The sequence below is a fragment of the Castanea sativa genome, chromosome 8 (assembly GCF_040712315.1).
Source record: "Castanea sativa cultivar Marrone di Chiusa Pesio chromosome 8, ASM4071231v1".
NCBI classification, from domain to species: domain Eukaryota; kingdom Viridiplantae; phylum Streptophyta; class Magnoliopsida; order Fagales; family Fagaceae; genus Castanea; species Castanea sativa.
In genome coordinates, this window is record NC_134020.1 from 49,122,530 (window position 1) to 49,147,142 (window position 24,613).

The window sequence follows — 24,613 nt, forward strand, 5'->3', positions numbered from 1 at the left end:
CGTCTTGTGGTTCAATGACATTGTTCAGTTCTTTTCTATTTTCACATATTTGCTTATTAAAAAAAAAAACCTTGTTCAGTTCTCCAATGAAAGAAAACTTGTGTTTGAATCCACTTACTCTCACTTGTCATAAGCAACAAAAGAAAAAGAGAAAAAGAGTTTCATTTAGCAACATGAGGATATACGTTTTAGCTTGATAACTGAAGTTTTTATTATTATAAAAATAATGATCATGTTTGAGCTTTAGGCTTTACATGGGGAACTGAGATTAACAAGAGATTATGGCCTCATGCATGTTGTTATTGAGGTTGATTTCCGGGCAATTCTCATATTATGCAAGGGTCAAAACTGCAATGACCCGCAGTTATGTTCCTGTAGTCATTTTGGAATTGTACACTGCTTCATGGCTTTAGGGAAGGAATTTGGCTTCTTAATGGGTGCCAATTAGAAGACCCTTGGTACCCCAAAATAAGGGGGAAGAAAAAAAATTGGTCATTGATAATGGAGAATATATTGAACTTTAGGTTTCATCTTCTACATTATATTTGGTTGTGTTGAAAACTAGACAAGATCTGAACTTGCAAATTAGTGGAAAAGTTACAAAATTTTGGAGCTCAACACAGTTCAAAATTGAAATCATAGGTTTCACACCAGACTGGGAAATGAAGTAGATTACATTAAGGAAGTAACAAATAAACCAAGTTCTGCAAACCAATCCTTACTGCCATACATTGCATCAGATTTTGTGTTCTAGATACACAATTCAAACCCCTCGGCCTATCATCTCCTGAAATTGTTTAAACGACTCCTCCCGTTGAATCTTTAGCTGGTTTCGGAAGTTCTTGATAAAAGCATCAGCTAGTTCATTTATGTCTCCCTCATCCTCAATAATTATCCGTCCGCCCACCTTTTGTTTCCTCACCTTATCTTTCTCCTTGTTCATCCCTTGGCTACCATTGATAGAAACTTCTCTCTGATGATCCATTACAACCGCTTATCTGGACAAGTTGTAGTCCAGAAGGAATTGGTTTCTTGATGTTAAAGAGAGAGGATGTGCCTAAAAATTGCTTAGTATGGAGTAATGACAGAGCCTCATGAATTTATAGAAACAATATTAACCTTTAGAAGCATGAGTTAAACGTGGTAAAACCAAAAGTAAGAGCAATGAACTTGAAGATGCTATTTAAGACACAAACAGAAGTCAACTGAGTTCCCTTACCAATTTTTAGACACGGATTCGTTTTGTCTAGGATTTGTTTAATCAAGTTTTCATAGAAAGTTGCTTTGTGTTATAGTTAAATATTTGATTCCAACATGTGGATAACGATAGATGACAGTGATCCTATTATTAACTAAACATGTAAATTGCAATGGTTTGCGTTAATTGTTTTTTTAATCTACGGGGACCACAAAATTAGTAAATGGGGCAATACGCGCAATGGCAATTAATTTACTAATTTCAAATGTAGACATTATTGACCAAAAGCTTCAAAGTTCAAACACCCCAAGTTACCAACAAAGTTTGAATGAGAAACACACTTTTGATTAAGATTAATTTCAGCTTTTCATGTGACAAACCATTGGATGCTCTTTCACATGAAAAGGCCAATCATATCATGTTTCATTAAAATGAGTTTGGAGATCTTTAACATGTAAAGTTGACATGCAAAGTTCAGCATGGAAAAGGCAAGAGCTATGAATGATGAATCATCTGATTTTGACACCCAAATAACTTAAACCACGATTTATTGGTTAACAAATTAAGTTTTTGATTGATTCCAAAATAGATAACTAAACCATGGCTATAAATCATCAAAATCTAAAAGCAATAAAATCAACCTACAAATTTGATGACTGTCGAGGGTTCTTTTTACGTTTCTTGTATCTTAGACACGCGTCTTAATGTTATTGGACAACACTTAGTCTAGGCTTTTTTTAAGAAGGAAGTTAGGCTTGGTGCTTCGCGGAACGGGCTCCAAATTACTATTCTGTCGCTACTACTTTGTGTACAAACATTGAGTCCAAAGTCCAAGGAAAGACGTTGCAAAGTGAGCTTATCCTCTACTTTTGCCGCAGAAGGAACTTTTCTCCAGTTTCGGCCACAGGACCGACTTTTCTGCCGTGCAATAAAACTTTCGGCTGTGCAATAAAACCTTCTACTGCGTAGTAAAACTTTCTACAGTGCAGCAAAAGCTTTCTACTGTTCAGTAAAGTTTTTTGTAACGTGAATGACTACTTTTCATTTTTTGCTGTAGAAATACTTTTCTACTTCCTGCACATAAACAAACCCAAAACCCAAAGAAAATACTAATCAAGCAAATGTTAGTTTACATGTACATACATATATACGTAAATACACTTATACGTATTCGTAAATACACTTATACATATTCACATATACATATAAAATATATTTAGTAGAACATGAGATACAATGTATATGTATATATACTAATGGCAGGATAATGATTAGTTTGTGTCAAAAGTAAAACACGTTATAACAAAGATAAAAGAAAGCTTTAGCAGAAAAGGTTTAGCTAATATAATAAGTAACGCGGTAAATAAAATAAAAATGTGCTACAACAGAATAACTAGTACAGCAAGTAAAGATACCACAGCAGGACACCTGATGCAGCAAACGTGATCAAAACGTGTTACAGCAGAATGACTAAATACATCAGATATAAGTTATAAAGAGCGAAATCAAATATATTTGCAATTGAAATAAAAAATTGAATCTTCTCATAGAATAAGTAAACCAAGAAGGAACCCAAACCCTAACTTGAACAACCTTGTCATAGGCTCTTGCTATCAAAGTTGTGCATTTTGGAGAATAGGCCTAAATGGCTACTGACTACTACTTTTGGGAGACTTCAAAGAGTGGGTTTGCTAAGAGGGAGGGAAAAGATAGTCTATTGATGCATGCCTCTATTCCTGCTGTGTTTTTTCTCTTCTTTTTACCACTTTCTTTTTTTCATTTTCTCCATTCTTTTTACTTTTAGTTTCTTACTACTCTCTTACCATGTGTTGTTCCTCCTTTGGTCTTTACTTTTCTTGGGTCCCTCTCTCTAGGTGCCTCTCTCTCTAAGTGCCTCCTTTAGGTGCTTATTGCTCTCTTACCATGGGTTCCCCCTTAGGTGCTTCCCCCCTTTTTATAGTGAGTTGATCCGATAGGATTTTTCCTTTTTAACCCTAAGGCTTCACCAACTGTTTTTGGCTTGTTATGGGCATTCCTTCAAGATTGCCCACCAACCCATTGGTTACCCAGCCACTACCTTTGCTCAGATTACGTTAGTTGCACTACTACTCATTTCGTGACAAAATTCCATTTTGTTTGTTCTTGCTTTATACCTCTACCTCTAGGTTTAAATGGATAAGGATTGAGATACCTCACCACCTACCTCTATGGCATGCATCAGATGGTCCCAGCCATCTACTACTTTTTTTGGGTAAGATGCCATCCCAGCAGGGTATATTTTCAAAAGAAGTCACGGCTAGAAACCAAATATAGATCCCTTTATCCCCCACCACCAAACCACACCCTTTGAATCCCCTTGACCATGGGCCCACCTCTCTTGTATTGGCTGAGTACAGGTTGGTGGTGCTTCGGCCCTTGCTCCACTATCTTCTGTTTTTGTCTTCTTTCATCCCCACGCTGTTTCTACTGTAGTAGATTAGCTTTGTTTCGTTATGTTGCATGTCTTTGTCTTATTTCTTCATGCGTTTCCCTCACGCAATTCTTGCTACTAACACTTCCTGTTGTTCCTTATTTCTTTTCATCGTGCTTCTTCATATTAGTTTTCACACATATCCTTTTATACAAAATGATTTGGGCCTTTGTGGGCCAAATAATGTTAACTAGATTAAAAGGGTCTTGGGCCCAATTTTCCTTGATTTGTCAAAGCCATTCTGTTGAAGAACTGTATTCTACGGCAAATTTGTATTCTGCTACAGATTAGAAATTTGTCAAAATGTAGATCTGCAGCAGATCGCTTTCCTTTGCACTTCTTTCTTTGGACATTTCTTGCTCTTCGGATTTCTTGGTGGGTCTTTAGGCCTTGAATTTCATTGGGCTTTCTTCCTTATGGGCTTTTGGATATGGATTCGTAAAAATGGGAATCAACATTCAGCCCCTTGAGCATATGCATTGCTCCTGCAATTCATATGCGAACACCTAGGCAGCTTTCTTTCATGGGTTGTTTCACAACTCACATGCGAATGCTTCTCTTCTTTTTTTGGCGGGCCTATTGTTTCAATCTTTACTCTTCTTAGACAAATCGTTCTCTTTCTTTTTGCAAATTTATGACCCTCCAATGATAGCCAAAAAGTTGCTTTTCATGAGGGTGGTGGTTTTGTTGCTATTACCCCAAAGCGAGTTTGCTGGAAACTTTGCATCTTTTTAGCTCGATTGTTTTTGCTGATTGCTTGCATGTTATTCTGTAGAAGAGGGAGGTCCTTACTGAGAGCTCTTGCTTGCGATTTCTAGATTGCACATGCTTACTTCAAGAGGAAAGATAGCGTCTATCGCTAACTCTATTAATGTCGGTGTTGAAAGTTTGCGGAGGAGCGCTTTCTTTCTACCACGCTTGCCCCAAATGACTTTGAAGATACTTTTCTCATTACTGACTTCATTTGATTTATGTTGTATTGTTGATAGCCGTGTCCAGACCCTTGCTTTTTTTTTTTCTTCTTTGCTCACGTACCCATCTTCTTTTCTTTCCTTCCTCTTTGTAAAGAAAATGATTCTTTCACCACTTTGTTTCTGCAGAAACATTTCTTTGTTTTCTCTACTAATTCTTTTTCTTTCATTCGAGAGGTTTGCCACCCAATTCAATGAATATTCTGTGGAAAACCATTCTTAGTCTTTTTATATTTCCAACCTTATTCGAAGGGATTGTTAGCTCATGAGATTATTCTTTGTAATGACCCAAGGAAAAACGCTAGCCACATCTGCGCCATACCTCAAAAGGACTAGTCACAGTTGAAGCTCCTTGCAGTTGTTAATTAAGCCCAATTCAACCCAGTAAATACCCGATATGGGACTCATTACACACCCACACACATCACATAATCAATCAAATTGGGGCATCACATTCTTGATCTCGTTTTTTACGTCCATCCCTATTTAAAGAAAATATTTTCCCATCTGAGGGCTTTCTTTACAAAATACCATTCTTAATCTCTTTTTTTTTTGCCTTTACCCTCCTTCAAAGGGGTTATTGCCCTATTTAAGGTTCTTTTTGCAATAGGCCATTCTTAGCCTTTTTTTCTACCTCTACCCTCATTCAAAGGGATTATTTCCCCATTCAAGGGTTATTTGCATACCTCTACCCTCATTCAAAGGGTTGTTGCCCCATTCAAGAGTCTTTTTGCAATAGGTCATTCTTATCCTCTTTTTCTACTGCTACCCTCATTCGAAGGGATTATTGTCCCATTCAAGGGTCTTTTGCATACCTCTACCCTCATTCAAAGGGTTGTTGCCCCATTCAAGGGTCTTTTTACAATAGGCCATTCTTAGCCTATTTTTCTAATTCTACCCTCATTCAAAGGGATTTTCGATGATGAAGATGTGTGCATCCTTCTCTTCTTCATCATTCCTTTGTTTCTTAGTTTGCTTCTTGGAAATTCCTTGTGATCTTGAACTTCTACAATGGTACTTATTTCTTTATGTCTGCGGCAATTTGTATACTTCTTTCTTTACATTTTTGTAGTAGCACATACTCATTTCTTTGCTTCTATAGAGATAAATACTCATTTTTCTACTTCCGCAGAATATGTAGACACTTTTTGCTGCAATACATGCACTTATTTCTTTGCGTTAATACACCTCTTACTCTGCTTCTGCTAGAGCAGCATCTATACTATAGGAAGTGGAGGTTGTAGCAAATTTTGTGGTAGAAGAATTAGGCTTTAACTGCTTCAGCTAACTTACTTTTTTGCTTTCTTGCTTTTCCCACGTACTCCTTAGTATCATCTCTTCATTCTTCCGTAAGTGTAGTTGCTCTTTGTGAATGGTCATGAGACACAAATGCTGTGGAATCCTTCCTTGTTGGATTCTTCTTCATTATGATGTTCTACATTTTCTCATCTCTGTAGAATGCTCAAAATTGGTTCTTTGGATTCTTTGACTCTTCTTTCTCTTGCCAACTTTGCGAATAGCACTTTGTGGAGCGAAGATCCTTCTTACTGTCTTCATTTTTCTTTTTCTTTTAGCCACTTAAGGTTGCTTCACTTCGAGCTTCATTCATTCTCTAAAAATAGAGAAATTGTTGTCTTTTACAACCTTCGCGTCTAAGCCGATGACTGAAAAGGGTTTCATCAAAATAGTTCTGTCACGGTACTTTCTTCAAGTAGGGTTCTTTTTATAAGAGGAGAGCTTCCTCTAAATGTGTAGATCAAAGGGTGGCTTTACTCCCTTTTCTTGTGCCTTCTTCTTCTCTTTACATTCATGTATCTTCATTCCTTTTGCTCACTTTAAACAAAGCGTAGAGCTAACATTGCAAGCCATCATTATAACAAAGTACTCTTTCATTTGCTACTAATGTTTTCTGCTGTGTTGAAGAACACATGTATTCTTGGCCAGGATGAAGTTTCTGCAAAGAAGGATGCTGGGCTTTGTAGAAAGGCAAACTTCTTTCAGTGATAAAACCTTCTGCTAAGCGGTATAGCTTTTGTTGTGTAGTAAAACCTTCTACTACATGGTATAGCTTTCTGTTGTGTAGTAAAACCTTCTGCTGTGCAGTAAAGCTTACTGCACTTTTCTATAACATGAATGACTACTCTTCATTTTTTACTGCAGAAATACTTTTCTACTTCCTGCACATAAACAAATCTAAAACTCAAAGAAAATATCAATCAAGCAAATGTTAGTTTACATGGGTTAGTATATTCTCAAATATATACATACATATATTCGTAAATACACTTATACGTATTCACATATACATATATAAAATATATTTTGCAGAACATGAGATACAATGTATATGTATATATACTTATGGCTGGATAATGATTAGTTTGTGTCAAAAGTAAAATACATAATAACAAAGAAATAAGAAAGCTTCAGCAGAAAAGGTTTAGCTAGTATAATAGGTAACACGGTTAATATAATAAAAATGTGCTACAATAGAATAACTAATGTAGCAAGTAAAAATACCATAGCAGGACAACTGATGCAGCAAACATGATAAAAACGTGCTACAACAGAACGACTAAATACAACAAATATAAGTTCTAACGAGTGAAATCAAATATATTTGCAATCGAAATAAAAAATTGAATCTTCCTATATCTTCCCATAGAATAAGTAAACCAAGAAGGAACTCAAACCCTAACTTGAACAATCTTGTTATAAGCTTTTGCCATCAAAGTTGTGCATTTTGGAAAATATGCCTAAATGGCTACTAACTACTACTTTTGGGGGGCTTCAAAGAATGGGTTTGCTAAGAAGGAGGGAAAAGATGGTCTATTGATGCATGCCCCTATTCCTGTCGTGTTTCCTCTCTTCTTTTTACCACTTTCTTTCTTTCTTTCTCTCCATTCTTTTTACTCTTAATTTCTTACTACTCTTTTATCGTGGGTTGTTCCCTCTTTGGTCTTTCCTTTTCTTGGGTCCCTCTCTCTAGGTGCCCCTCTTTCTAAGTGCATCCCTTAGGTGCTTACTGCTCTCTTACCATGGGTTCCCCCCTTAGGTATTTCCCCCCTTTTAATAGTGAGTTGATCCGATGAGATTTTTCCCTTTTACCCCTAAGGCTTCACCAACTGTTTTTGGCTTGTTATGGACATTCCTTCAAGATTGCCCACCAACCCATTGGTTGCCCGACCACTACCTTTGCTTAGATTACGTTTGCTGCACCACTACTCATTTCGTGACAAAATTCTATTTTGTTTGTTCTTGTTGTATACCTCTACCTCTAGGTTCAAATGGATAAGAATTGAGCTACCTTACCATCTACCTCTATGGCATGCATCAGATAGTCCTAGTCATCTATTACTTCTTTTGGGTAAAATACCATTCCAGCAAGGTATATTCCCAAAAGAAGTCACGGTTGGAAACCAAATATAGACCCATTTTTCCCCTACCACCAAACCACGCCCTCTGAATCCCCTTGACTGTGGGCCCAATTCCCTTATTTTGGCTGGGTACAGGTTAGTGGTGCTCTGGCCCTTGTGTGCTTGCTCTACTATCTTAAGTTTTTGTCTTCTTTCATTCCCACACTGTTCCTGCTGTAGCAGATTAGCTTTGTTTTGTTCTGCTGTGTATCTCTATCTTATTTCTTCATGCGTTTTCTACTGTGTTTGTCATTTCCTTTAGTTTGACTTTTCTTTCCTTCACGCAATTCCCTACTACTGACACTTCTTACTATTCCTTGTTTCTTTTCATTATGCTTTTTCATATTAGTTTTCACACTTATCCTTTTATACAAAATAATTTGGGCCTTTGTGGGCCAAATAATGTTAACTGGATTAAAAGACAACATAGTTATGCCAACTTCATTACGTTAAGTGGTTACAACTTCAAAGTTGGTTTATTGTTTACTAAGTTTCGTTTAAGCGAGGGTCAAGTGAAATCTTGAAGACAACATAGTTATGCCAACTTCAAATAGCTATATCTTGTTCATTTTAAATCCAAATTGGGTCAAATTTGTGTTTGTTTTGAAGACTAGGATGTCTACTTTCTAATGAAACAAGTTTAACTTACAACTTTAGTATGGTGCAAAAGACATTGGAAAAAGATCATCAATCCATCATATTTGAGTAGATCATAACCTCGTTATTTTAAGCAGCTTTTGAACTAAATTCAACCCTAACACAATTATAATGTTTTGGCACTAGAATTTGTCTGAACAAATGCTGAACAGTTTATTGCAGAATTTATATCAAATATTCACATAAATGCATCTTATTTAGGGTAATGAAACTAGACCCACCATGCAAATGATAAAACAAATAGCCAGAGCAGTTGGCAAGAAATTTCTTTGATGGGTGCAGGCCTAGAATGGGAAGGAAGATCAGAAGCATGGAGACCAGGAAGGGGGATGATGACCTCCGCTTCATAAGATGCCGTCTTCGCCAATATAAATTCAGTAATATCTATTGCATTTAATGGAGATTATTTTGTTTGAAGGCTTCATCATTTCAGCACCATTTATGGAATTGCAGCTTTCTTTTCTGGTGAATCATATGCTGTTAAAAAAAATGAGTCTTGGCACGGATTTATCCGTATTGGTAAGCTTGCTGCAATTGCAAAGTAAAGAAGGTCTAGTAACAATGCCTTTGGAAATCAGACAGCACTCTCCTTTTAAAATCATACATCTGAAATACCATATAGATTCATTTGCAGATGCTAGCAAGGGAAGCTAGATGACAAGATACAGTCAAATGATGGAAGGAAAACTTCTATATTAACCCAGTAACTAATGAAATGATGGTTATCTTTAATAAATTCCACGGGAGGAATGTTATTTTCTCTGTATAATATATGGTTTCTGTAATATGCATATCCATATTCCAAAACACCATCCTCCCCTCCTTTCCCCCACTCCCATCAGAGCCTCTCAAAGTGACAGAAAGAAATTATAAATGCAAATAATATGCCTTATAGCTGGAATATTTAAACCAAGCGTAGTATTTTCATAATTGATCTCAGAGGAGATCTATTTATAGATCAACCTCAGTAGTCACAGAAACAATTGCACAGGTCACTTCAACAAATGAAAACAGACAAATCTATATACATATGTGCTTATGTTGCCCCATCATATGCCTGAACTTGGAGAGCTTAGAGAGCAGGTGCTGCATTGAGATGTAAAGGTTCTCTTCACCTGCAATAAAATCAGAGGAACATTTAACTTCAGACTTTGGAAGCAACTTAAATATAAAATTACAAATGGATTACTTAAGAGTATCTTTTGAACCTAGATATGCCTTATAAGGAGTCTTAAACTGTAGTTTCACTATCTTCAGTATCCTGGACATACCTTGTCGTAACAAGTGTAAAAAAAACTTTCTAACACATGCCTTTTACCATACCACCCCACACATCGTTTCCAGTCAACCTTATGGGAGAAGACTTCACTATGCAACTTTGATGTTGCCTTCAGTTTTTGAGCTTTAGGGCCCCGTCATATATTTGTGTCGCTTGAAACTATGGCTTTCTCCTCACACTCTCATTAGAAAAGTTCAATTAACAATAATTGTTTGAAGTTCTTTTAACTTGAGATTTCTTTCAAAAACAGCCTAAAGGCCAACTACAACAGAATATGAAAGATTCTAGTGCCATTCCTCATCCATAGGCAACTTTCACATTCAAATGCAAACAGAATTAGTCTACAATATGACATCTTAAGAATACTATAAGCAGAACTAGGCAATAAAAAGCTAAATAAGTGGTAGATAAAGCAATAGCAGCATTTACAATGTAATAGCAGCTCAAATGCTCAATGTTTGCCCTTAACGTTTAAATAGTAACTCAAAAATTAGAAAGGATCTTTTTTCTTTTTTTCTTTTTTTTTTGTGGATAAATAGAATGGTCAAGATTTGTGCCATTCTTTGACCTTATCCAAAACCCATCCATTTGCCAGCCCTGACTAGAAGCAAGAATTTCCAAAAAATTGTTTCGGTGAAAGTATAAGGAGTGGGACTGCAGGGTATGGGACAAAGAGGGGACCTTTCAAGATAACCTAGGGTCTAAAGCACCCACAAAGGGTGGTACCTATACACATGCAAGTATGTATCCATTTGTTATCTATGTTTGCCTAATAGGAGAAAGCATGATGGTGATAGCGTTAGGAAACTTTGTCAAAGTGAGGTTAAAAAATGATAGCTTTAAATCCAGTTCTTAGGAAATTCAAGGTAGGTTAGTGGCTACTTCTATAGTATTCAATATTTAAGTTGTATATGTCTCACTCTATTTTCCTAGAGCATGCTTCTTATCAATATATCAAACATGAATCAAGCAAAAGCCTTTAACCATGAGATATGCATTAAAATATTTACTAATTAAGGTTCAGGGAGTGGTATGAGAAAGAAATTATATGGAACACATATTGTGTAACATAAGAAAAAACTTTAAAACATAGATGACAAAAATTAAATTTTAACAAAAGATTGTATGCATCTTAATTAGCTATAGATTCTACAATAACAGCCAGCAGAATGCTTGATAAATGTTTGGACTTTCTAGGTTTGTCAAATTCCCAAGTTTGAAGGCATATTTCAAGTTCAACACCCCTACCAAGTCCAATAAAAATAGAAGACACATTATCAGTATTGAATAACACTTGATGAAATAGAAATTGCCAAATTGTCCTGCACCCTTTACAGTCAAAATTCCAAAACTGCATTTGCATTTGGGAGACAAGAACTCCATGGTGTTGAAAATACTCTGTCTACTAGTTGTTGGATCTTAAAACACCAACCATAAGAAAGCCGTGATCCTTAAATCACCAGTATAGTGATCCCAACCAATAGATCAGCATTATTTTTAACTTATTTTTTGTGGCATCACACTATTTTCTTCTATCCTCTTTTCCATTGTTTTAATATAAAATCTTTCTTGTACAGCCTAGAAAAGGAATTCAAAAGAGTGCCCCTTCCATTGTCCAAAAGTTGGATCAAATATATTACTCTATATTTCTCATCAGTCATTATACCCAGTAAATCTTTGCAGATCAGAAATCCTCAATCTTAATTTCTTTATCTGTATATATATATTTTTAAGGTAAATTTTCAATCCATATTTTGCATACAAAATATAATTGCCCTTAGGTTCTACTTCTACAATCATCAATTTAACTGTCAACACGAATATCATCCATCTAATTGTCCAAAATTGACATCATAATTCATAACCATCTAGTCCCACAAAAAACCAAAAAAAACCAAAAAGATCAAAACTTTACCTATCCTGTATATATACGATTCAACTTATTTAACAAAAAGTAAAAAAGTTAAAGAAAAAGACAGATATAATGATCACCTTAGATTGACTCAGAGTCGGTGGCTGAAGTAGTACCAGTACAAGCCTTGGTCTTACAAACAGGAACATCCTCAAACTGCTTAGCTGGCAGTTTCTCAGACAAAGAACCAACATAAAACTCAATCATATCAGAATCCTTATCAGCCTGAATTCCAGTGACGGAGACCCAAAGGAACAACTTTTTGGCTTGAATCCCAGAAACACTGGACACCGAGCCATAGCTGAGCTTTCCAGAGATTTTCTTGTCATAGTAAACCAACTGGTCAAACTGGACGTAACATGGGCTAGAGAGCTGGAGAGTGAAAGTTCCATCATCAGAGAGAGTGAAGGAGTCGACGTTGTTTGGGATGAGACCCTTTGGGAGGCCATAGTGTGGGAGGAGGTCATGGACATCTGCGGTTGTTTCTGTGACTGTGGATATAAATGGAAGGTTGAGACTGAGTTTTGAGAATCTGAGGGAGAGAGAGAGATGGGTTTGTGAGAAAAGGGTGAGGAGGATTAGGAGGAGAGACAGTGGAGAGACGAGTTTGAGAGGAAGAGAAGCCATTGATGGAGAGAGCTGAGAGAGAGCTGGGTTGACTTTGAGAGAGAGAGAGAGAGAGTCTTGTTGTGAGAGAGAGAGAGAGAGAGAGAGACGTAATTTGAAGGAATGATAAAGGGTAAAGTGGGAATTAGAGGAAGGAGTTGTTCATTACTAGTATTTATTGGTAGTATTTTGCAGTAGAAGATGAAGTTCAACGGTAGTTGGGTTGCGTTTGCGTAAAGGTATGGGAAGGAAAGGGTGATAAAGGGTCGCATGCGTGGTGTCGTGTCGTGCTTTGTGTTGAGGTAAGTCTACGTAGGATAAGCTAAAATACTTAATGATTAATCACCAATAGTTATCTAATAATGAATTTTATATATATATATATATATATATATATTACTAACATTTATCCTTACGACATGTATTAGTAACTATTTTAAGAAATGTTTTATAGAAAATAAAAAAATAATTAATTATTTTAACAACTTTTTCAACTCTTTATAAAAAAAATTTCAAAATAAATGATTAATTTAGAGCACACATTAATCAAACCCCATATATAAATAAAATCCAGGGCATTATCTACGTTAGTATGTTTTAAATCACTTAGTTATCTAAATATATATATATATATATATATATATATATATATATATTAGCTATTTTATCTATTTTACCATCTTATTTTAGTATTTTACAATTCACTTAACATCTTTTTTTTTTATTAACTTTTAAACCCTATTCATACAGTAGTTGATATATTATTTATTTTATCATTTTATTTTACAACTTTTTCAATATCCCATTTCTTATTTTTCAATATGGATAAGGCATGTTTTGGGCTTTTGAAAATGTAAAATAGAATGCTAATGCTAAGAGTATAAATTAATAAACCATTTTAAGAAAATTTTAATGGAAAAATGAAAAAGTGTCTAAGTATTTTTACTGTATTTTCAAATTTTCATAAAAAGCTAAATGAAATGGATGATTTATACACACACACACACACACACATATATATATATATATATATATATTAATGGATGCCGACATTGATTTATAAATTATTTTTAGAAATATTTTACAGGAGAAAAAAATTAGAACTATACATATAAACAAATGTTAACAAGCACTGCGATGCCTTACCCGTGCTCTTTAAAGTTGAATTGTTGTGAGATCTAGTTAATAAAAAACTGCCACAAATGAATTAGAGGGGCTGAAAAGGCTGAAGCAATAAGTGTGGAACTCAAAATTTAAAATGTTACTCTTTAGACAATATCAAACTCACTTTCTTTCACTTTACCCATATAAAAAAGAAGAAGACGAGATGAAGAATGTCAATGAAGGATTAAGAAATTATTAACATTGTAACATTATTGTATTTTATTTTTTTGAGAAGATGTATTTTATTTTATTCCTCTTGGTTGACAGGTTTTTCCCTAGATTTAATAGTGTTTTAAGCGAAAGAAAGATTGTCCTTATATATTTTCATTCCTCTTGGTTGAACACTTTCGGATTACAAACCAAACTTCTACATCCAAGGTGCCATGCCCTTCTGTTATTTACTTATTTGTCTTGAGTGTGAGCAGGGATTCAAGAATTTTTTGTTTTTTGATAATTAAAGAATGGGATCTTATGAGAACGGCAGGGAGAGGAGGCAAACAAGCTTATTTGGTGGAGTGGGTCAAGGGTGTAAATGGTGTACTGCTTTTGTGGCAAAACACTAGGTAGACCAAAAAATAGAGATTTTTGGGGTAAGTTCCAATTCGTGCAGCAAGTTAATTACTAGATGTCTGGCAGTTAAGCCCATGGCCTTTTACACATTCATCCCATGCTTGTCATGGCTCAATATCCGGAGTTCCCATCACAAAATAAAAAATTCTGGAGTTTGATCCCAGCAAGTTTTCATGGCTATCCAAGAGCATACAGCATTTGCATCCACATGCACCAATGCAACACGAACAGCCTCTTACGACTGTAATTGTTACAATTCTTATCTAATTTTATTAACAATCTCATTCATCCACTACATGGAGTAATTCCCCCGATATGATATTTCAGTACAGTACAAGTTCAAAGGGATGAAACCATAATGCATTCAAGCTAAAGATAACATCTTGTCCAGATATACACATTTTATGCTTAGATTTTTTTTTTTTTTGATAGGCCATATGATACTTAGATCTTCTATATAGATACTACTCTTGTACCAGACTCGTCATTTTTGAGTCTGAAAATATCAGCTAGAAGTCGGATAATTGCATCACACCTTCTTGCACCCCTCTATATTACAGCAAAAGTACCCATAGCACCTACTCAGTGAGTAGCATCTGATATTCATTTAAAGGAGTTGGGAGCTGCAAGTAATGAAACAGGGATGAGAACAAGTTATAAGTAACATGGATAAGTCAGTATCTTGAAGCATATATGCATATCAATAGTTGATACAATGAAAGAACAGAAATTCAAGAAGCCACTTGATTTTGGAAAAGGGTAGCATTATCATTGTTGGTAACAAGCTTTTTGTTAGTCTATATCAATGCAAAACTAAATGAACATGAGCAAGGCATATGAGCTATCCATTATCTCCATAACTTCCAGAAATAACAAGTAATCGTCTACAGAGATCACAGTTGACAGATATTTGTTTCCAAGGCATAATGGTACTAATGAATCTCTGTCAAAATGTGATTTCTATATACCCAAGTGTTCGATTAAGAAGTACTGATAGTGAACTTGATACACACAGAAGTTACTCATACTCTCTGCTTGCCATGTTCCCAAATTGATAAAATTGCAACTCAAAAATAACAAGTTCCCTCCTTCCCATACTCCCCCCAAAAAAAATTATAAATACTTCCCTGTAAAGTCATATCCAGTGCACAGGGCTCCTGTATCTATGTAGTTGGTACTGCCGCATAAGTTTTCCCTATTTTAGAATTTATTAACCTAAGAAACCAAGACTCTAATGATGCAAATATCTCAAAAAAGCATTGAAGAACACATTCTAGTTAAATCTACAGGTCAGAACACATCCGAGATTTAATTGGATCCAACCAAAAACTTAAACCATCTCTTTCAATTAAGGCAACATAAAAATCCTAATTCTTTTCCTCTTCATAAACTTCCCTGCATTCCTCCCAAGAGGATCAAGAGAATCAACTCCACCCTCAATCCACACACTTATTCCAACACATACATAAACATGAAATGTGCACGAAACGCGAAAGCTGGTTCCTTTTCCAGCCTTGTGCACTTAAATTTTGGAACGCATTTGGTAAACTAGAATAGTTATTACTAGGGCATAGGAATCAGTTTTAACAGGATTAGAATATATATATATATATATATATATATATATATATATATATTCCTATTCATTTTTTTGGTGATAACACTGAAATTGAACCCCAAATCCTTATTTTGAAGTTTGAACAAGATGGAAAGATCGTGTACCCTTTTAAAATTATGTTCACACTTTTTTTTCTAACTTAGCTTCCTTTTTGTATACATTAAACAATTGTATAATTAATATCTCCATCAATATTACCAATAACTCAAAATAGAGAGTAAATTTCAAGAGCCCTTGAGACCTGAAAAACTCAAGAATTTTTCTTTCTTCTTACCAGTATATCAATCTCTTGCTTTTGGTAAGGAGAATAGGAAATATGTCAAAAAAAGAAAAGAAAAGAGGAAACTTGATAAAGTGCTATACCTGAAGAAAGCGTTTCAAGGATCCAGCGCAATTCCCCGAGACTTTATCGCGGCAAGAATGGATAGTCTTGAACTGACCCACATCGAGTTTCTTGTTGATGAGGCCAACCTGGAAGTATATACTATCAGAGGGAGGCAAATCGACCCGGATCTCATCGACATCGAACCACAAGAAGAACCTCTGGACCTGAATGCCCTTGAGGCCGGTGATAGAGCCATAGCTGAGCTTGCCCGTGATGGTCGTGTCGTAGAAGACCATGTAATCGAATTGAATATAGCAAGGCTTGGCTAAAACGACGATGAATCGGCCATCAGAGGAGGAGTACGTGTAGTTGGTGACTGAGTCAGGTAAAAGACCAGCTGGGAGCCCAAACTGTGGGAGGATTTCGTACACGGTGGGTTCTGGGTCAGAGAGGGAAAGCCACGGACTTGAGAGGATGGAAACGAAGAACAGGAGGGTATGGATCAGACCCAGATGGGGTTTCGGTTTTGGAGCCATGGTTAGGGTATAAGAAAGAGAATCGTAGATAGTAGTCGAAGTGTTTGATGCTTTGTCTCAGAGAGAATTTTGGGGATTTTTGCTTTTGCTTTTGCTGTTGCTGGGAAGACTTTCTTGGTTTGGAGCTTGGAGGTATGATCTATGAATCTTTTTATGGGCCCATGATGCCCCTATGGGGAATAATAGTGTTGAAAACTATTCACTATCATTATGCATATATAGTGAGAAAGACTGAAAAGAGAACTAATCGTATTTTATGGGTTTGTGTGTTATATATAGTATCTCGTCTGTATTTGGAGATTACCTTTCTTATCTCTTCCAAAAACATTGCTTTGGCATGAAGTTGCATGTGGCAACGAGTTTTCAGTCTTCAAAGGAAATCGCCATGTTTCAGATCTTAGATCTGTGTTTGTTATTTTAGCGAGAAAAAAAAAAGAAAATCTTATCAACAAAAATAAATATAATCATGATAACGAATTCGGTCTAAGGTAATTGTTAATAAATTATAATAGAAAAATTTTGAGATTAATATTTATTGTTTAATTATTTTTTTAATAAAATATTTTTAAAAATAATTTTTAAATTAAAACATGTTTGATTAGGAATTTTTAAAATTGTAATTTAAGTGTTGTAAAAATACGTACGAGTTAAAAAGTGTTATAGAAATACTTGTTATGGTGTTTAAACATTTAAAAAAAAAACAAAGGGAATAATGTTTGGTCTAGATTTTTTTTTAAAGATAAATGTTAGATTTATTTAATTTGCTTTTTATTGGATGAATACAAGCGTGGTGGTATTGTCTATTTATAATATTTCTTTTTTTTTATTATTAAAAAGTACTTTCCTTAGAAGATAAACTGATTTAACTTAAATTTTATCAAAATATCTTCTTTAAAAAAAATTCAAAGCAAACCAAATTTGGAAATTTGAGATAATTATCAAATCTCTACACTAACTCCAGATAGTAATGTGTTTAAACTTGATGAAAGAGTGTAATTAAAGTGTGTGTGTTTAGGAGTTAGTTTATTTATCAAAAAGCTCCAATTTAATTTAAAAAATAAAAGTTACAAATTGAATCAATATCTATACAATATATTATAAACATCATTCTTAAAATTTGGAGGGATATACTGTAGGCATAAAAGAGATTCAAGAGGGAGGGAAAGAAGTTGAGATAAAAGTTTTGAATATATATATATTCCTGCAAATTTGAATTTTTTTTTTATTTTTAAAATGATATAATTTATTGTATTCCTACATTTTTTTTTTTTTTGAGAAGGTTGTATTCCTACATTATATCCCTCTAAATTTAATATAAAAAAATGACGTTTATCATATACTGTCGTAGGTATTGATTCAAATTTGTAACGTTTATATATATAATGCAGTAATGCACATGCCTTGGATTCACTTTGTCTGATTGGATTGAGAACATAATGTCTCAAATCTTTTTTGTTTTTGTTTCTAGCAAAAAAAAAAAAAAAGATTGAGACATTGTGTTTTATTCTTTTTCATCTGTCTCAACGGATAAGTAACAGGCAAAATTGGTTTATAAAAAAAGTAACAGGTAACATTGCCACTATTGAACAGTGTGCCATTCAATGGATTATAATCATTATATGAAAAAATAGAAAATAAAGCAATCATTGAAGTCAGAATGGATCTTGGCCCTTGAAGTTAACAAAAGTGAAACTTAGCTTCTGGTTACAACAGTTTAACCCAATGAAACCCTCAGCCAATATTAATCATTGTCAGCTAGTAATTTTGTCCTAAAACTAAAAGATAGGATAGGCCAAACCAACAAAAACAAGGATGCTTCTATGATGGTCTTGCAAGAGGAAAAAAACACCAAGGCAATTCATGAACATCAGGTAGAGACCCTTATTAACAGTGCATGGAGACAAGGGTTTTCAGAGCTATGTTATTACTGGTAACAACAAAACAAGAAGCAATCAATGTAAACATATATGGTCCAGGCAGAACATGAGAGCTTCAATGAAGCTTACATAATGAAAGAAATCACAAAGATTTGTTTGGCTCTTCTTATAACTGTTACTGCTTTGGACCCAGAAAACAAAAACAATTATTAGTATTGCAGATGATATTTTGCTAAACGGTAACCCACATACTTACAATAAGACTCAAAACCCCAAATAAAAAAGACAATATGGTTTGCATGTTCCCAGAAATGTGACTGTTGTTTTGCACCAAAAAAACAAGAAGTACTTAAAAACCCATAAAGCCAATAACAATGGATGGACTAGTCATTGTTTTAAGCTTTTAGCCATTACTTTTTCATCTTTTTCAAATTCAAAATTTTTTCTAAACGTTATGTTTTTAGATTTTCCCCCCAACGGCAACAAAAATAGCATAAGTTGCCATGAGTTGATTGATGAACAAATCTATCTCAATCAATTATGGAAACAAAGATAAGTTAATTTTCATCAGAAATTATATCCTACTAACTTGTAACTTTATGTTTATAGTATAGTATGCATGTAAGCATTTAAATAAATATAATTATAAACAAATTACAATTAAATACTATTTAATTATTAATTATCATTTTATAAATTTGTCAACTCTTGAAAAGTCTTGCAGGGATATAAGGTATTATTTGCTAGATAATACAAATTGTTCATTCCTATTTGTTCTATTTTAGAAGAAGAAGAAGAAGAAGATAGTTTGTTACTTCTTAACTCAATTATTTTTATTGTGATACAACAAATTTTACATCATGTTTACATTTTTCAACTAAGTTATGAAGAATTATTATAAGAAAATATATATTGAAAATGAAGAACCGATTTTGTAAGTAGATTGTTGTAACTGTTTTTTTTAGATAATTTTACAGGATTTTATTCCAAATTAATTTTTCTTTTAAATAGGGTTTTCATTAGAATGAACTTTACTTTTTATTTGTTCTTTTTATTTTATTGGGGTTGGGGGACAACTTTGACATTCATTCAATTTCTATATATAAAAAGTGTGAATGCGCGTAACTACAATGTTTTTTAATTTGTTTAATTGACATAGCTATAGTAGTTATAGGTTTTTTTTTTTTTTTTTTTTTCAGTCATCGATTTGTGCTTTTTTCTTATAAATATTTATATGAGCTGACATATATATTGTTATGCTAATATTGCATAAAAGTCCATTGACAAAATTGGAAAGATAATAGCCAAGAGAGTCTAAATCTAACCTTCATCAGTCCTGGACATAGGTGGACGCTGGAGAGACAGATTTATTGACATGATATTGTAAGGCCCAATTCCTTTGCGATCTATCATGGGCCATAGATTGCAAAACTCATATGACCCACCTCCTATGTATTAACCCCAATTCAATGGCACAAACCATGTTATAAAGGTAGGAGTAGGATTCTTATTAAGTTGGATTGGCTCCTACATACTTTGTTCTATCATGTTTTCCAAAGCTCCATTTTCCATCTGGAAAACATTGTGTGAAGATAATTTTTCATGTTTTTTAGGGTTTGTTATCATCATAAAGATTAAAAAAATAAAAAAGAGTCAAATGATAAATTATATTTGGTCAACAAAAAAAATGACTTATTTTTAGAGATTGTAATCCTTTAAATTTTTTGGAAAACAACACTGTCTCACAACAAATTAAATAAGGAAAGTCAGAGATTTTTTTTTTCTCATGCTATCAAACATGAGAAAAATGAGATAATTTTATGAAAAATTATTTTTTAAAATGACTCATTTTCTAAAAAAAAAAAAAAAACTATTGCTAACTCTGTGCCAGCAGCCATGATAACACAAAGGATGCAAGCATTATCAGGAAGGATTGGACATAAAGAGTCTGCCGAAACAAATAAAGCGTTACATCAACAAGTAGTTTTTAGGACAAGTCCTAATTGATCACGAAAACTAAAAGCATCCAGAAATGAAAGCAATGAAAATAAGTGGCTATAACTTCAAGAGGCAGCACAATCAACAGAGACCATGTTTCATAAAGTATGGACCATTGATTTAGATCTTCCTCTTCCTCTTATCTTCGACTAAACTTACTAGTTTAAAAGATCAGAAAAGAAAATTTTCATAATAGATTAGGCACTGGCTATCACAATTCACATAGACATTCTTTATTATTAGCATAGGATTTCAGTGATAAATTTTTTTATGATCATTAAGTTTAGCCCTTTCTGACCAATTGCAAACAAAAGCTTATTACTTTGTCCTAGACTTCTCTTTGATTGGGCTGATCAAATGACTCAAACCTTATTACAAGAGCCACTTGATCCCACAATTTATGACTATAGGTGTTACACAAAGATTGGGGATTTTAGATGCCAAATTATTCAAACTGTAACCAATGGTAAACAAAGGGCTTGTAAAGCTACTTAAACTTGAACAAGCCTCAAGGAAAGACCTGTTGGCCTTGAGGTCATGTTAAATGCAACATTTTTTTGATAGTTGTTGAATTGACAAGTTATTAATATAGATTCTCATATAGACTCACCATTAGTAACACTTATTTTCTACCATTAATAACTCATTATCTTAATTGTTTTAGAAAAACATAGAGCCTTTAGAATTATTGTTCTCCACTGTGTCCAACAAATTAGAAGACAAAAATCCATAATGGTTCAAAATCATATTCATGGGCTAATTGTTCAGAATATAAGCCACTTTGTAACACAGATGTTGATACTCATTGGAATATTAAAACTTTATGTGATAGACACTTTGTATTTTGTAAAGTTTTTTCCCAATGTAAATTTTCCTTAATTTGTAGAGAGGGCAATATCTATGTCCATTTTTTGGCCCAATAGGCAGTTTTTGTAAGTTGAACTCGGTCAGTTCTCATCTCAAATTTGTCTTCTTCTATTTTGTTGGCTTGGGATAGAGATGAAATTCGGCCCAATTCTTTTGTATCTCCCCTGTTTCAGGTTGAGCAATAAAGTATTTATTCAAAAAAAAAAAAAAAAAGACTTTAATTTGGTCATGGCAATTGTAAAATTTAGAAAGCCTGGACTTCAAATTCAGCTTGATTGGAGTTTGATTGAACAGTGAACATATGAAGTATTTCTTCTTTTTAATAGAACATATGAATTCTTGAGGAGAAAAAAAGGCAAATAGAGTGCAAAAAGAAATTTAGAAAGCTCAAATTATTAATTGTTCCTGTCATTGCAACAAATCCAAAATTCCAAATAGTCCGATCATCACCTAGGCTAGAACCTTACAAAACTAATATGCCTTTTATTTTTTTAACTTTGTTTTTTTTATGGGAAACCAAAAGGAAAAATAGTAAAGCCTTCTCTGCTTGTGGCTACCAACAGACCATTTGTTGCAGGAATGTTGTCTGCATATTCCAGAGTAGCATCACCATCAAATGGAAAACAGTTGAAAATAGTTGAACACTGATCCAATTAGTCCTTGTAGTAGGTCACACAAATGTATTTGGAGAAAAGAAAATAGAGTCTAGCTTAATATATAAAGTAAGATACAATTAATAATGACCAAAATATAGGGGCATGAAAATAGTATCAAACATAAAAGAGCAGGGGTGATAACGTGAAAAACCATAGTAAAATCCCATGAACCATTCCCTTTCCACCATCACTCTTTTCTTCAGCACTTGATCCAGTGCTATTGGAACTCCCTGTAACAGAAATCACAAACGAAAATGAAGATTATTCAAAGGGAAATACTTTTTTGTGGCTGCATTGATCAACACAGTATGTCAAAAACAGAGGAAGTATAATAAATATACTTCTTGTATTATTGATGTGTTACATATGTATAAATTACATCACTAAGTACTCTTATATATACAAGAGCTAACATAAAACAATATCACTAACAACCAAGAAAATATCACTAACAAACTAAGTAATTCTAACTAACTACATAATCACATGTGAAAATTACAAAACTTCATGTGGAAAATACAAAAGCATACTTGAAAAATATGGAAAATGTATAGAACAAAACACAATACTAATCTAAAATATAATTTTTAATATAGTATAAAAAGTATTTCCTAAATAAGAATGAATTTAACCATATGTTTTATCGACCAATATAATCGCATGGTTAAATTTAATTATGAAACTTAAGGTACAATACCTAAAAAATTTTACTTAATTTTTGTCCATAATCAAAAGGGAAAATATGTAGAATAAATATAAAGTAGATTCTTCAAGTGAGCAATTGGTTGGTCCAGTGATTTCCAAGCCACATGAGATTCATAAAACCAGCAATTCAAAGCTATTAACTAACATTTTGGGGCCACCCCAATGGAGTTCTCTTTATAATTATCTAGTGTATATGTGGAGCTGGAGATTACACACATCCAGGAATAATCTAAGTGTTTGAAAAACCATAAACACCCATGTTTATGGGTAAAAAAACATAAACATAAACATAAACAGAACCCAAAAAAAAAAACATAGGAATTAAATCTATTACCACTGGCAACTGTTGTGCTACTCGCTTTGGTGCTGTTTGTCAATCCCTCAAATATTTTAGCGTCCGTTGAGTTAGGTGCCAAATGCAAAAGAGCTGAATCCATAATCACCAAATATTGTAAGCAATCAATCACTTGGTGGGTTATAAGGATAGTGAACATATATGTGTATATGGAATTTATGTGTACTTACAAACACACTCAGATATGTTAGCTGGTGCATGACAAGAAGTAGGGAGATTCAATGCAAGAGTAGCATTGAACTTAATCCCAAGATTGGGATCATCTCGATCTTTGATGAGTACGCAGAGGCATTTCTTGCTCTTCTGCAAGACTTGTTTGATTCCTGTGCAACAGTCTAAGGTTGGAGCTTTGGCCTCACCACCAACATAAGGAAGACATGTGGCTAGCCCCACAAGTTTGTCTGCACATTCAGCTCTGTCTTGGTCCAAGTTTGAGCTTGCAAAGCCAACTAGCATCATCAACACCAAGGTATATGAGAAAGCCAAAGTTACATTTTTGTAGCCCATTTGGTTTGGAGAAAAGGGTTTGGAGGAGGAGTGAAATGATGGTAGATTGGTAGGTGTAAAAGAAAGAGATGCTCTCTGTGCCTTTTATGCTTTTCTTGTGACTTGTGACTATATTATATGTTAGGCAGGGCAGAGCTGAATGATATAAAGCAGTGGGTAGTGCTAATTTATTCTGTCCTACTGGACACTTCACATGTGATGGTGACCATTTTAATTCTTCATCAAATGAGCAGGCCTTTTATTGGTGGCACAAAAAAATTGCCGCCTAGAATTATGGCGAAACTGCTGTGTTCATGTAGTACCACAATCAGTATTAAACAGTGTGGGGTTGAGCTTTTTGTGACAATAATCAGTGTGGGGTTAAACTTTTGTGGGGTTTTACCTTTTGAATTTGTTAAGCAATCTATAATCAGACAAATGAGGATAACAAACTAAAACATTGCCCACACACCTCACCTAATCATGTTTGAATCTTTCTGAGCTTTATTTTGGATGGGTACTAGCTAAGAGACATGACTTTGTTCTTCAACTCTGTCTTTTTTTTTTTTTTTTTCTTTTTTGAAAAATAAGATAGAATTTCAATTTATAGTATCCACTTTATAATGATTATTCTTATTATCAAACTAAGAAACTAATTAATTTTTTAATACAAGTGGGATTTGAACCTCGACGATAAAGAACTTTACTAACTGAGATAATTGGAATCTACTATGTCTTTTCTTTTTTCCTTAGGATAAAAAATTTATAACATCCGTTCTATAATGGTTATTATTTATCATTAAATGAAAACATTATTTCTTTTAAGACAATTTTTAACAACATATTCTTATTTAAGACAAAAGTTTTACTGATTGAACTAATGAAACACGATAAGGATGTCAGATTGAACAGCTAAATATTGAATGATATTGGGTCCTAGATCCAAA

General features: G+C 34.0%; 3 protein-coding genes across 3 annotated transcripts; all 3 read right to left on the bottom strand.

The window, feature by feature from the left end:
- Positions 1-9,579: 9,579 nt before the first annotated feature.
- On the bottom strand, positions 9,580-12,748 carry LOC142607799 (uncharacterized). Its single transcript, XM_075779429.1, has 2 exons — positions 11,984-12,748; positions 9,580-9,827 (listed from the first exon to the last, which is right to left on the bottom strand). Exon 1 carries the CDS (start codon positions 12,528-12,530, stop codon positions 11,985-11,987), a length of 546 nt encoding a protein of 181 aa, XP_075635544.1. The 5' UTR covers positions 12,531-12,748; the 3' UTR covers positions 9,580-9,827; position 11,984.
- Positions 12,749-14,490: 1,742 nt separating this feature from the next.
- On the bottom strand, positions 14,491-17,007 carry LOC142607600 (uncharacterized protein At5g01610). The gene is made up of 2 exons (XM_075779144.1): positions 16,225-17,007; positions 14,491-14,866 (listed from the first exon to the last, which is right to left on the bottom strand). The coding sequence occupies exons 1-2, from the start codon at positions 16,720-16,722 to the stop codon at positions 14,822-14,824; spliced, it is 543 nt and encodes a 180-aa protein (XP_075635259.1). The 5' UTR covers positions 16,723-17,007; the 3' UTR covers positions 14,491-14,821.
- Positions 17,008-22,098: 5,091 nt separating this feature from the next.
- Positions 22,099-23,954, bottom strand: LOC142608058 (non-specific lipid transfer protein GPI-anchored 6). Its single transcript, XM_075779766.1, has 3 exons — positions 23,351-23,954; positions 23,160-23,252; positions 22,099-22,350 (listed from the first exon to the last, which is right to left on the bottom strand). Exons 1-3 carry the CDS (start codon positions 23,685-23,687, stop codon positions 22,235-22,237), a joined length of 546 nt encoding a protein of 181 aa, XP_075635881.1. The 5' UTR covers positions 23,688-23,954; the 3' UTR covers positions 22,099-22,234.
- Between the last annotated feature and the right edge of the window lie 659 nt (positions 23,955-24,613).